Below are 13194 nucleotides of genomic sequence, written 5' to 3'. Positions count from 1 at the left end.
GTAGATGGAGGGCAAACCCCGTGCGTGCGCTAAACGTGTAACAGCTGTCGCTCTCTGACAACCATCGTGCTACGTTTGATAATATTTCCCGATATTGAGTTTTTCAGGTTAAGCAGTGCTGCGAACCACGTTTCACGGTAACGCCACCGGAGTTAGTGCCATCGGGCACGCGCCTGCGCTTGTCCTGTCCCAGAAGAAAACAGAAATCACGGGCGGCAGGGATACGGAGAGGGAATCACTCGCTTGGGCAAAGAAATGGCTGGAAAGGGGCGCCCGGGCCGGGCGCGGAGGGCTCGGGGTTGGGCGCCGCTCTTCCCGGCCAGCGACAGCCTGATTAACTCGTTACCTCTCGCCGTGCCTTGCCGCCGGCCCGGCTCGGGGCGGCGCGGCGGTGCCTCCCTCCGCAGCCGCACCGGGCGCTGGCTCTGCCCAGTGATGTCATGGCAGAGGGGAAGGGAGCGCGGGCGGCTACCGGCCTCTTGAGCAAGTAGCCCACGAACAGTTTCCTTTCTCCCTCCCCGCCGATGCCGGCGTATGCCCCGCCGCAGATGGTTCTTTGCCAGGCGCGAGTTAAAACCTCGGGGGCGAGCCTTGAAGCCGAGGCCCTGGGCCGCAGCTGCCTCGGCCTCCCCGCTTCGCCCCAGCCCGCCCGCGCTGCCCACCCCGGCCCTCTCCTCCTCCCCACAGCCTGCTTTTTTTTCCCCAAAAGGTGGTGTTTTGCCCCGCCGTAGCCTGCGGGGGGTTACCCCAGCCCCAGGTACAGCTGCATGCGCACACGCTAATCCTCAGCCCGCTCTCCCTCGACCCCGGCCACCGACCAGAGCGGCCTCAGGCCCTGCGTTACTTTGCCCTTCCGTTTCCCGGGTTTTTCCCCCAAAAACCCCCAGACCCCGCAGCTTCTCCTGCCTTTTTCTCCTCCCTCCCCTCCCAGGTGCAGCAGCAGGGCAACGCAAGCTTCGGCCGCCGCCTTCGCTCCCTCGTCAGCCATTTCAGAGGCCAAGTGCTGACTACCAAAACTTTTCCCTGGCCTGCTCCAGAACTTTTTAAGGTTTTTTTTCCCCCCTCACTTGCAGCTTGAAGTACCTTTTTTAGGCGCTTTTTGCCCTGATTTCAGCTGACCGGCCTGGGCTCCGCCAGCCCTGGGAGGGAAGAGTTGAGTTTCACCGAGCCTTTAGGCAAACACATCTCCTTCAGCTCATTGATACCTTGAGCGGGGCCCGTTACGGACGCGATATTCGGAGCAGTTTCACCTCTTCCAGGGATTTTTTTAACTATTTCAGCTCATCAAGTGGAAAATGAGGAGGGAGGGGGGGAGATAACAAAAAGGGGCTAAGTCGGGAATTAGAGCTGATTTTAATCGAGCGACGCCACAGACCAGTTATAACACCAGGAAAATAATTCAAAACGTATTCCCTTCGGGAATGCCATTCTGAATATTTTCTAGAAATCACACCGAAACCGTTACAGTTACAAGTAATTAAATTTATTAGACCTCTATATTTTTTTTATAGTCAGTTTTGGCCAATTTACAGCTTTCCTGGGGATTTTTTTTTTTTTTTGGTTTAGACACACAAATAAAAATAAACTCCCCCCCCCCCTCACCGGTACGACCCCCCCCCCCCCCTCGCCCCCGTTAAAAGGGGCCGAGCCCCGCTCACTCCCCCAGCGGGCAGGGGCTCTGCTCCCGCCCCGCCTGCGCCCTCTCCTTCAGCAGCCGCAGGTTCTCGGCTCGCAACCTGTCCACCTCCAGCTCCAGCTGCCTCACCCGCGTCTCCGCCGCCTCCCCCCCGTGTTTTTTACTCTCCATCCTCAGCCGGTTGTTCTCCTCCTCCATGCGGGAGAGGCATTTCTCCAGCTCCAGGTACTCCTTCACCAGCTCCTGCTTGCTCATGTTCTGCAGGCTCTCCACATGGTACCGCTCGTAGGTCTCCGAGAAGTCCCGCTGCAGAAACTCGCTGCCGTCCCCCCCCATCCCGTCGCTGCCCCCGTCCTCCTCCGCCGCCTCCTCCAGGAAATCCTCCTCGCTCGTGTCCTCCGACTTGGCGGCCGCCCGCCGCGGGTACAGCCCCGTTTTCAGGTCGGGCTCCTCCTGGTCGTGGTCCTCCATCAGGAACTGGGTGGTGTTGTAGGGAGCCACCGGCTGCCCCTTGGCGAACATCTCGGCCCGCAGGCGGGAGGCGCGGAGGCTCTGCCGCTCGTCGAACTGCTGCTTCTCCTCCCAGCTCAGCTTCGAGTAGGGCTTCCAGCGCCGCTTCTTCTTCGACGGCCGCCGGCGGTGCTTCTTCTTCGCCGGCCACTCCTCGGCGCGGCCCGTCGAGGAGCGGCACCGCGGGCCCAGGCCGGGACGCGCCGCTCCGCCCGCCGCCGGCCGCCCCTCGGCGCCGCCCGCCGCCGCCGCCTCCTCCGCCCCGGGGGGCGGCAGCCGCTGGGCCTCGCCGTCCGCCGCCGGCGCGTCGCCGCGCTCGGGCTCGGGCTCCGGCTGGGGCTCGCCGCGGGGCTCCGCTTCGCACTCGGCGGGCGCCGCGTCGGCCATGGCGCTCGGCTCCGCTGCCTCGGGGAACGGGCGCTACCGGCGCCGCATGGGGCCGCCCCCCGCCGCTGCCCTCAGGCCGCCCGGGCCATGCCGCGGGGCCCGGGCCCCGGGGGTCGCCGCCGCCGGTCGCCGAAGGGTTAACGCCGCCGGGCCCGCCCCCCCGCGCGCATGGCACGCGCCGCCGCCGCCTCCCCCCGCCGCGCCCCGCCCCGCGCCGCCACCCGCCGCCGCCGCCGCCCGCTCCCGACTGCCGCTCCCCGCCCGCGCCCCCGCCTTAAGTAGCCGCGCGCGCCCCGCCCCGCCCCGCGCAGGCGCGCTGCCCCGCCCCGCCCCGCCGCGCGCCCGGCCCCGCCCCCGCCCCCGCCCCCGCCGCCCTGCCCGCGCGCGGGAGGTGCCGCTCCGGCGGCCAATCGGCGGCCGCGGAGGGCGGGCCCGCCCGCCGGGCCCCGCCCCCTCGGCCGCCGCGGGGCGGGGGGGAGGCCGCGATTGGCCGCGCCGGACGTCACTCGCGCGCGGCGTCGCCAATGCGGAGGGGGGCGGGGCGGGCCGTACCACGCGCGGAGGGGCGCCCCCGTGCGCGGGGCCGCGCGACCTTCAGGGCCCCGGCCCGAAAGGAGTCCCCGCACGGCGGAGGAGGCGCCGCGCTGTGCTGCGGCCCCGGCCGCGGGCCGGAGGGGCTGCAACGGGCGGGGGGGGGGGGGGGCGGCACGGGACCGGCGGCGGGCGGAGGAGTCCCAGGGCTGCGGAGGGGCTGGGGGGGCCGCCGCCGCGCGGAGGGAGATGTAAACAAACCCTGAGCGGAAAGAAGTCCGCCCTTAAAGGCACCGCGTCCCTTTTATTCAGGGCGCCGGGGGCGGGGCCGGGCCGTGGGGGAGCCACGGCGGGGCCGAGAGGAGAGACCGGGTCTGGGGAGCTGGCGGGGCCCGGCCGGGGCGGGGGCGGGGTCACGGGCGGGGGCAGGGGCAGCGCCCGGGGCAGGGCCCGAGCAGGGCAGGGGCAGGGGCAGGGGCAGGAGCGGGGCAGGGGCAGGGGCAGGGGCAGGAGCGGGGCAGGGGCAGGGGCGGGGGCAGGGGCAGGAGCGGGGCAGGGGCAGGAGCGGGGGCAGGGGCAGGAGCGGGGCAGGGGCAGGAGCGGGGCAGGGGCAGGGGCGGGGGCAGGGGCAGGAGCGGGGCAGGGGCAGGGGCGGGGGCAGGGGCAGGAGCGGGGCAGGGGCAGGAGCGGGGCAGGGGCAGGGGCGGGGGCAGGGGCGGGGGCAGGGGCAGGGGCGGGGGCAGGGGCAGGGGCAGGGGCAGGGGCAGGGGCAGGGGCAGGAGCGGGGCAGGGGCAGGGGCGGGGGCAGGGGCAGGAGCGGGGCAGGGGCAGGGGCGGGGGCAGGGGCAGGGGCGGGGGCAGGAGCGGGGCAGGGGCAGGGGCAGGGGCAGGCAGCTGCCAGCACGGCGGGGGCGGCCAGGCCGCAGCGGGGTGGCCCCGGTGACGCCCCGCTCTCCCCTCCCGGCGGCGGGGCAGCGGCAGCCGGGGCTGGACCCAAAAGGCAACTTTTAATTGAGACGTTCAAGCGCTTCATGGAACCGGGCCCCGGGGACGGGGTCGGTGGCCGCCCCCCGCGGGCAGCCGGTCCGTCCGTGCGCGGCGGGAGGGGACCCCGGGCTCCCCTCGGGGGCGATCCCGCGCCCCCGTCCCTTCGCCGTCCCGGCGGTGCTGGTGAGGCCCTGAGCGTGACGCTGGCGGTCGGCGGTGCGCGGTGGCTTCCCCGTCCCTCGGGGCGGGGGTCCCGGCCCGCCAGTGACCCCCTGGCTGGGTGAGGCGATGCCCTCGTCGATCCCTCGGGGCCGGCGGCGGCGTTGGGGACGCGGCCGTCACCTCTTTGCGCCCTGCCAGCGGCGCAGCAGCCACTGGGTGACGAAGGGCCAGGTGACGAGGAAGAGCAGGGTGCGCGGGGCGGCGGGCAGGGGCCACGGGGACGCTGCCTGGCGAGGGGACGGAGAGAGGCAGGGTGGGGAGGGGGACGAGGGTGTCCCCACGCATCCCCCCAGCCCCTGCTGACGGCGGCCACCGTCACAGCCCGATGGTCCCCGTTGCGCCCGTCACCCTGCACGGATCTCGCATCAAAACCCTCGGCCCTGGTGCCGGGACGCTGGGGATGCGTCCCCAGGGATGGCCCCTGCCCCCCAGCCCAGGGACCCTTCCCACGCCGTGTCTCCGGGCCCCCCAGGCAGCCAGGCCCCTCGGGGTGGGCAGCGTGGGGCGGCCAGGCCACGGCGCGGCCCTGCCTCCACCTCCAACTCACCTGCGGAGCGAGCGGCTGGCCCAGGTCCGTCCCAGCTGCGTCCCCCTGCAAGACGAGAGAGGGTTTGGGGTGCAGGCAGGGCTGGCAGGCTCCCTGCCTGCACCTCGGCTCCCTGCCTGCACCCCGGGGCGGATCAGAGCAGCACCGGCAGGCAGCACCGCGGCCCTGCCAGCCAGCGTCGGTGCGCGGCGGCTCCCTGCGTACCTGCGCGGAGGCCAGCGTCTCCAGCTGGCTCAGGCGCTCCAGCACTCGCCGCATGTCGTCCTGCAGGGCTCGGACAGCGCTGGCCACGCGGGCATCCAGCTCTGCCGGCAGCTCCAGGGCGAGCTCGGAGACGCTCCCGGTGTCCTGCTCTGCCCCGGCGAGCTGGAGATCTGTGGGGCACAAAGACGGGCGCTGCTGAGAGGCAGCGGGGCCGGCACACGGTGTGCACGGCGGTGCTGCCCTCCTCCCCGAGCACCCCCGGGCCTGGCAGGGCCCGCTCTGCGCGCTGTCACCCGACAGCGAGCCGTGGATCCCGGTGGGTGCCTGCACCGCACCACGGGCTGCCCGCACGCTGCCGGCTCTGCCCACGCCGCAGCTGCTCCGTGCAGAGCTGGGAGCCCCCAGCCCAGAGCCCCCTCCGCCAGCCGGCACTGGGCCTGTCCCCAGGGCCACGGGCCACCACATCCCCCAAGCGCAGTGGCGGTGGCAGTGGGTGACCTCCAGGCCGCCACGCAGCACAGGTGGGTCACCTCGCTTCCCGCGGCGAAGGCGGGATGCTGACGGCCAGGTGGATGCCTTGCCTGCGCGGCTGCCTCCCTGCCAGGCCCTCGGGCTGAGCGAAGGCCCCAAACCCGCCCGGCCGGAGCCCGGCAAACGCCCAGACAATCCGTGCTGCGAGCGGGAGCCAGGCAGGGGCTCGCTGCCAGCCCCACGCGCGCCGGCACCCCGGGGGGCAGCCCAGCCCGGCTCTATCGGCCTCCTTACAAGTTAACTCCCAAGGTCAAGCAGCCCAGGAGGGTTTGCGGAAACGTTAACGGGGGGGAGATAAGCGGGAGAGGGGTGGGCTGTGCCCGGTGAGGGTGGCAGCACCACCCTGGAGCAGGGAGCCCCCCGGGATGCTTCTGGGGAGAGGCGCAGAGGCTGGCAGGAGGCTCCTTGTCCCCTCTCCGCAGCGGCGTGGCTCGGGGGCTGGTGGGCCCCAAACACCGGCAGCAGCGGCGGGCGGCGTTAGGTGAGGGGCACCGCGGGAGCAGGGCGTCCCCGCACCTCAGGGACGCAGGGCCCAGCTTCGCCCCCCCAGCACCACCCGCAGCCAAAGGCACCGGGCAGAGACGCCGGCGGCGGGGACCGCGGGCAGGAGCTGGGTGCAGGGAGCCGGGGATCCGCGCTCCCTGCCCGGCTGCTGGAGAGGAGCCAGCAGAGCATCCTCCAAACGCAGGTAATTTAGCACGAAACGGGCAACACAGCTGTGTCCTAGAGGGGTAAAGACACCAAACTGCTTGGGGACAAAGGGATGTGAAGAGAGGGGACGCTCAGGACGTCTTGCGGCTACCGAACAACCCACCCCTGGGCGCTGGAGCCGAATGCCATTCCCTGCTGGGGGTCTCCGCTCAGCCCCCCGGCGTCCGGCCCCGCTTGCCGGGAGGTGGGGAGGGAGCAGCGGGAAGGCGCGCAGGAGCCAAACGCTGCACCCACCTCTCTCGGAGCCGAGGGCCGCGAGGCCAGCGCTGCTCCTCCCCTCTAGTCTTCTGCCTTCACCCCGCTCTCCCTGCCCAGCGCCGCGGGGCGGCAGCGGCTCAGGCCCGGCCTGGACGCCGTTCGGGGAGAGACCCAGCGGCTGCCCAGCCTGCGCGAGGGGAGAGAAGAAGGGCCCTGAGACCCCCGCTCCCCTCCCCGGGGGCTGCAGGAGCGCGGCAGGCGAGAGGCGGTCAACGCCAGGGTGGTGGTGGTCTCTCCCCCGTCCCCTGCGGTGGCATTTTTGGTGGCGGAGGGTGCGTAGGGCTGAGCGAAGCCAAATCCCACCGGCAACAGTGGTTAGCAGATGGTTTGGGAGGTGACAGAGCGGAACCCGGGAGCGAAGCGAGGTGCCCAGGCTCGAGGCGGCGAAAGAGCTCCAGGGAGAAGCCAGACAGCCGGGTGGCTTCCTCCCTCCTGCCCACCGGATACGCCGAGCCTCGCCGTAGCACCTCAAGTGCCGAGCGCTGTCGGTGGCAGCCAAGCTGCCTGGGAGCAGGGAGCGGAGAGCGAGTGGCAGGGGTGCAAGCAGGGTGCCTGCACCCGCCTCGCTCAGCGCCGGCAGCCCCCCGGTGCCGCACCGGTGGAAGGAGGGGGCCGTGGGTGGTGCTGGGCCACACCGAGGGCTCCTCAGCCTCCCCTCGGTGACGGGGACCAGGCTCCAAGAGGGACACAAAGCACAGAGGGGTGCAGCCGGGTGGCCCTGGAGGTTTTGGGAGCCTCACTGGGCTGCCAGGATGGCGGTGCCGAGTGGTGGCGTGGCAGTGCCGTGGTGGCGTGCAGAGCTGGGGGAGCTGACACTACACAGAGATCTGCCTGCACAGTGCAGGCAGGGCAGGGCGGGCAGCAGGCAAAGCCTCCGCCGTGGTGCAGCAGGACCCCGGTGCTTCCCAGCCCTCTGTTACCTTCTCAGGCTCCATCTGCTCCAGGGTATCGCAGTACACGTCCCCCTCGGAGTCACTGGGCACCTGGCTGCCCTCAGGCGCCTCGGCGGCAGGAGCCAGCCCACCTCCTGGAAGGGAAGCACACGGCTCAGCCGCGGGCAGAGAGGCGTTTCGGCCGTGTCCGGAGGGCAGCAGAAGCTCAGCGCAGCCACAAGGCAACAGGTCCACAAGCAGGCAGGAAGGCAGCGTCTGTGTGCAGGAGCCGAGGCAGGAGGAGAAGGAAACTGAGGCACAGAGCGGGAAGGAACCGGCTCTGTTACTACTCTCCGGATCGTGGCCATGAATCCAAGGAGCGAATTCCCCCTTCTCCTGCCCACGGTGTCGCAGAGCCCCGCTCACGGGCAGGCACGCTCCAGCGTGGTGCCGTTTCAGGGTGGGCTTCTCTGCCCATGTGCGGCCCCCAGCCAAAACTCTGGCACGGCGGGGAGCCCCTCCAGCGGGATCCACGGCCCCGGCTGCGCTGGCAGGGAGCAGGTACCATTCACACAACGCCAACTGCCACCGGGGCGGCAGCGCGCCCGCCGCGCAGGCAGGGACACTGCCCAGCTCCCCGCATGCTGCCAGCCCAGGCGCACTCGAGGATGGGCACGGCCTGGATGCAGGCGCTCGCTCGGTGACCATATATGCTCCTCGGGGGAGGGCCGGGCCGGCGGCGGGAGGAACGCCTCCCCGGAGCACCCTACCCAACCCAGGGCGCAGCGAGAGGCCCCTCCGGGCCGGGAGAGCCGCGCGTGCCCTCGAGGGAGGCACAAGGACGTGGGCGGTGAGCATCCAAGAGCAGCCAGGACCAAGGCGTGAGCTTTGGCAGGGAGGGCCGGGGCTTGGCACTGCGGCTCCCGGTACCGTGGAAGGGATGGGCTTGGCTTGAGCGGAGGGAGGCCATCCCCTCCCAGAACATCGACCTTCCAGGGCGACGTTTTCCCAGCCCACGGGGAAACATCCTCGCCTTCTCACTGCAGTTTAGCAGAATCAGGCCCCTTTGCGCAGGTAAGAGCGATGCAGAGTCAAACCAACACGCCCAGGGTTACCCCGGCATCAAGAACGGCACCGAGAGCTGGACCCACGAAAAGCTCCAGCTTGCCGCGACTCAGGCAACACCTCAGACACCGGCAGGGTCAGACCAGCCGTGCCGCGAGCCAACAGCTCTGTGGGTGGACAGAGGCCCGGCTCCGCGGGGTCTCTGCCGGGTGCTGGCCACACCGGGGAGACCAACCTGGCACGTGCTGCCCGTTCCGCTGCTCCCCGGGCTGGGCGTCTTCGGGGCGCTCCAGAGCGGGGCTGCTCGCTGGGTCCTCCTGGCTGGGGTCGGCCGTCCGCTCCCGCCTGCCTGCACGGAGGGGAAGGGGCAGAGGAGAATTAAAGCGTTGCAGGTGCAGGCTCTCTGCGGGCTGGGCTCAGCGCTGCTTCCCTGCCAGCACGGCTGGGGATCACGCAGACGCAGTCTCCGGACACGTGCAGCAGCTGGCGGAGGTGGAGAGGGGCCGGCTCCGTTTGCTGACGGCCCAGGAATCACCACAAACTCAACCGGTCCCCCGGGTCTACCCCGTCTCGCTCCCCCGCGGGTGGCAGGGGAGTCCCTGTCCCCCGAGGCCCTGCGGCAGCAGGCAGCAGGATCAGCGCTGGCTGGGTAAACACCGAGGGGTGACGACCACCGTCCTCGTCCCCTGGCAGGGTACATGGCACACCCGCGGTAACGAACAGAGCCTAACGCAACAAGAGAGAGCCTTGTCCAGGCAGCGCACGCCAAGAGCTTTCGGCAGGCAGCAGCACCCCAGAGAGGGCCTGGGGCAGCTGCCTGCCCGGAGATCCAGCCCTCCCCCCCGCCCCGCGGAGCCCGCGGGGTTAAGCCCAGACAGGCAGCATTGCCAGCGGCCCCCGGGACTTTGCTCCCTGCTGCTGGCCGGGCAGGTATGTGGCAACGCTGCCCTGCCTGCGCCTTGCCCGCACATCTCCGCCATTCCCAACCTGCCGTCGCCATCACGGCAGGCCCAGGCGCTGGGACCCAGCCCAGGTGACCGAATCCCCCGAGGGGAACCAGGGCAGCCGCACAGGAGTTAGGGCCAGGGCTGCTCCGCTCAGGGACACGTCACCGTCCCCAAATCCCTCCTCAGCACATCTGCTGTGACCCCCGAGCCTGACCCGTGGCGGGCAGGGTCCTGTCACCTTGCACATCACCACCTGGCTCCAACACCGGCCCCCCGCGCCGGCGGGGCTGGCAGAGCGGCATCGGGCCTGCGCCTGAAGGGCTTAATCGCTGGTTCCCAGTTGCTTCACTCTTGGCCTACGCGTACAAGAGGCTGGAGACCCGTCAGGACCCTGAACCATTCACGATTTGGCTTCCAAGTGCCACTTTACGGTGGGTTGACTGTGTAAATAAACAAAACCAAACCTGCCCGGACTCCCACCGTGCAGCACCTCTGTCCCCAAAAAGCTCCGCAGTCACCGAGGGCCCCACGCCTGCCACGCTCCCCCCTCACCTGCCGCGGTGTCTAAAGTCACCTTTCTCCTCTGGATTATCAGTAACAAAAGTTGCAATGGCACAAAATCTGAAGGCGGGCTTGAGAACCTTTCACACAAATGACGCAACAAGCTTAAGAAGTTCAGCGGTTTACACCACCGTTTCAGGCACCTTGGGCTCAGTCGCTCCACAGACGCTACCAGGTTTCGATTTAAGTGACAGTGTCATCTCTAAGTGACACTAGCGCGGGATGACGCTCACTAACAGGTAATGACCAGGGGTTTAGACCCACCTTTTACATTCCAGAGAAAAATTAAGTCTATTTGCCTTTTAAAGGCATTCAGCATCAGAACGGAGAACAGAAGCGCCTGGGTACCACAGGAAGGAGCAGCCATCCTGAGGCCAAGCCTTCCAGGCCAGGCGTTTGCAGCATCCTTACTGGAAGCAGGGGGTGACAGCAGCTGTCAGACACAGGACAGGTGCCTGGGGACCAGCAGGGAGTGAGTCTATTTGTCAGCGCTCTTCCAACGTTACCAAAGCACTGCCAGTTCACACACCCGCTGCAAATAATACACCCCAAAAGCTTACATACCGCTGAGCCAATCTACTGGAGACGCAGCACAGCCAAACCTCCAGGCGTACAGCCGGCAAGCTCACTCCGTGGTAGCCAACACCTTTCTGAACCACCACATCCAGCCCCTCACACACTCGGACGCTTCTCACAGGTCAGATACACCGAGGACTGCCCTGCGCCAGGGGCAGGAGGGGTCCCCAGCCACCTCTCGGCACGAGGCGGCAGTCACAGGCATGGAAAGGGCCGGGAAGGACTCTTCTCTAGCAGAAGGTGGTCCCAGTAATCCCGTTTCTCAACCCCAGCTTCTCTGCACCCACTCCGCTGCAAAAACTGGCCGGCCTATCCCGATGTTTACATCGGATGACCCGCACTCCCTGCGCGCAGCCCGCCCTGCCCGGAGGTGGGCCAGCGCCAAGAGAAAGCACAGCCTCCCTGCTGCAACACTCCACGGGAGCCGATCCCCTGCTCTACCGTGTACAGGGATTCGGGCCAAGCGGCATTTGGAAGCCAAATCTCAAGTTCTCTCCTTGAAGTTTCGCAGAGACAAAGCCCAGACTGAAAAGACACCTGCGTCACTTGACAAGACGCTTGCTTGGTGGTGCCCAAAGAAGCACCTCAGCCGCGGCACAGGGGAGTCAGATGGGAGGTGGTGCAGCCATCCTGTCCCCCCCGCTCAGGGAGGAGCAAAAGGATTTGCCCTGGGAAAGAGCAGAGCCCAGAGGCGATGGCCGTACTGGTGCAGGAGCAAGCAGAGCCAGCAGGAGTGACGTGCCGGGAGAGAAGAGTGTGGCACAGAGGTGAGGGATGCGCTGGGCACAAGCAGAGTGCAGAGGCTCCCACTCACCCCCTTTCCTCTTGAAGAAGGCCTCGGGGGGCCGGGGCATGTCGTGGATCACCTCGTAGAGCGGCTCGAAGTACCCAAACATCTCCTCCGTCGTCTCGTCCATGGGCACCGTGTCAATGATCTGGGGAGGGACGCAGCTTGCGATGGGCACCACCGAGCACCCCACCCGCTCTCCCCCTCCCCGTTACCTTTTGGGCCACCTTCTTCATCTCGGCGACGTAAGCCGCCATCGCCTCCTCCTTGGACATCCTCCCCAGGCTGTGCCAGGCATCCCTGCGGGTGACAGCGGCTGTGAGGCGGGGAGGAGGGGGGTCATTCGGGCCTGAAGTGGGCCGCCACCCCCCCCCCGGGGGCCTTACCACTTGTACCGGCCGATGGGGTCCCAGAAACCGGGCCTCGGGCCTTGGCAGCACCCCGCCGTCGCCTGCTTGTAGTAACTGTAGAAACGCAGCATCTCCTCATAGGACGGGCGGTACGAACCTGCGACGCGACACGGCCTCAGCGGAGCCGGGAGCGGGGCCGGGGCGCTGCGGCCGCGGCCGCCGCCGCGGCCGCAGCGCCCCGGCCCCGCTCCCGGCCCCTACTCACCGCTCCGGGGTAGCCCTTGGATAACCTGAACGGCGGCGCGGAACTGCGCCCCGCAACCCGCCTCCTCCATGGCGCCGGCCCCGCCGCCGGCCCCGCCACCGCCACCGGCCCCGGTCCCCGTCTCTCTCCCTGAGGGGAGAGCGCGCGGGCCAATCAACGCCCGCCTTCCATCGGCCCCTCCGCCCCGCGCCCAATCAGCGCGTCGCTTCCGAAACGGGCCGCGCTGCCCCTTTCCCGCCCCTCCGCTCCCGGCGCGCCGCAGCCAATGGTGAAGCGCGGCGCGCGCGCCCCCTGCTGGAGGGCGGGGAGGGAGCGGCTCGGTCCCATCGCGGCGCCCCCTTGCGGGCTGCGGCGGGCGCTGCAGCGCGGCGGGACCCGGCACCTGGCGGCCGGGGCGACCGGGCGGCGGGGCTGGGCATCGCGACAGGGTATCGGGACAGGGCATCGCGACAGGGTATCGGGCAGTGAGCCTGGGCACCGGGACAGGGCACCGGGCAGTGGGGCTGGGCATCGCGACAGGGCACCGGGACCGGGCACCGGGCAGTGAGCCTGGGCACCGGGACAGGGCACCGGGCAGTGGGGCTGGGCATCGCGACAGGGCACCGGGACCGGGCACCGGGCAGTGAGCCTGGGCACTGAGATAGGGCACCAGTGCACCGGGACAGGGCACTGGGACGGTGTGACGGGGCCACGAGCCTGTGCACTAGGACAGGGCACCAGTGCACCGGGACAGGGCACCAGGGCAGGGCACTGGGATGGTGAGCCTGTGCACCGGGACAGGGCAACGGGACACTGCAACGGCGTGGTGAGGCTGGGCACCAGGACAGGGCACCAGTGCACCGGGACAGTGAGCCTGTGCACCAGGACAGTGCACCAGGACAGGGCACCAGAGCACTGGGACAGTGAGCCTGTGCACCAGGACAAAGCACCAGTGCACCGGGACAGTGCAACGGGACAATGCAATGGGGCAATGCACTGAGACAGTGCACAGGAACAGTGCTCTGGTGCACAGGGACAGCACACAGGGACAATGCGCCAGGACAGTGAACCTGTGCACCAGGACAGTGCACCAGTGCACTGGGCAGTGCAACGGGACGGTGAGCCTGTGCACTGGGATAGCGCACTGGGACAGCGCAACGGGGCAATGCACTGAGACAGCGCACAGGAATCGTGCTCTGGTGCACCGGGACAGTGCACAGGGACAGCACACAGGGATAATGCACCAGGGCAATGCACCAGGACAGTGA

At 69.2% G+C, this 13194-nt stretch overlaps 2 protein-coding genes across 3 annotated transcripts; both read right to left on the bottom strand.

The window, feature by feature from the left end:
* Positions 1–1620: 1620 nt before the first annotated feature.
* HEXIM1 (HEXIM P-TEFb complex subunit 1) lies at positions 1621–2723 on the bottom strand. Its single transcript, XM_082332044.1, has one exon. The coding sequence runs from the start codon at positions 2531–2533 to the stop codon at positions 1655–1657; it is 879 nt and encodes a 292-aa protein (XP_082188170.1). The 5' UTR covers positions 2534–2723; the 3' UTR covers positions 1621–1654.
* A 1341-nt stretch (positions 2724–4064) lies between these two features.
* Positions 4065–12059, bottom strand: ACBD4 (acyl-CoA binding domain containing 4). Of its 2 annotated transcripts, none has more exons than XM_082332042.1 (10): positions 11948–12059; positions 11719–11839; positions 11548–11632; positions 11360–11480; positions 8697–8810; positions 7445–7551; positions 6501–6651; positions 5025–5194; positions 4821–4865; positions 4065–4500 (listed from the first exon to the last, which is right to left on the bottom strand). In XM_082332042.1, the coding sequence occupies exons 1-10, from the start codon at positions 12015–12017 to the stop codon at positions 4390–4392; spliced, it is 1095 nt and encodes a 364-aa protein (XP_082188168.1). In that variant the 5' UTR covers positions 12018–12059; the 3' UTR covers positions 4065–4389. The 2 variants fall into 2 exon arrangements, with proteins under 2 accessions (XP_082188168.1, XP_082188169.1); XM_082332043.1 differs by having other exon boundaries at positions 11548–11648; positions 11948–12051.
* Positions 12060–13194: the final 1135 nt, after the last annotated feature.

Source organism: Platalea leucorodia (genome assembly GCF_965183815.1).
Source record: "Platalea leucorodia genome assembly, chromosome: 22".
Classification (NCBI taxonomy): Eukaryota; Metazoa; Chordata; class Aves; order Pelecaniformes; family Threskiornithidae; genus Platalea; species Platalea leucorodia.
The sequence above is the reverse complement of the archived record's forward strand: the minus strand, read 5'-3'. Positions and strand labels throughout refer to the sequence as shown.

Coding starts and splice junctions, on each gene's coding strand:
- ACBD4 (XM_082332042.1), bottom strand. CDS start 12,017: ATGGAGGAGGCGGGTTGCGGGGCGCAGTTCCGCGCCGCCGTTCAGGTT. Junction 11,633..11,718: donor CCCATCGGCCGGTACAAGTG/GTAAGGCCCCCG, acceptor TGTCACCCGCAG/GGATGCCTGGCACAGCCTGG. Junction 4,866..5,024: donor AGACGCTGGCCTCCGCGCAG/GTACGCAGGGAG, acceptor CTCGTCTTGCAG/GGGGACGCAGCTGGGACGGA.
- HEXIM1 (XM_082332044.1), bottom strand. CDS start 2,533: ATGGCCGACGCGGCGCCCGCCGAGTGCGAAGCGGAGCCCCGCGGCGAG.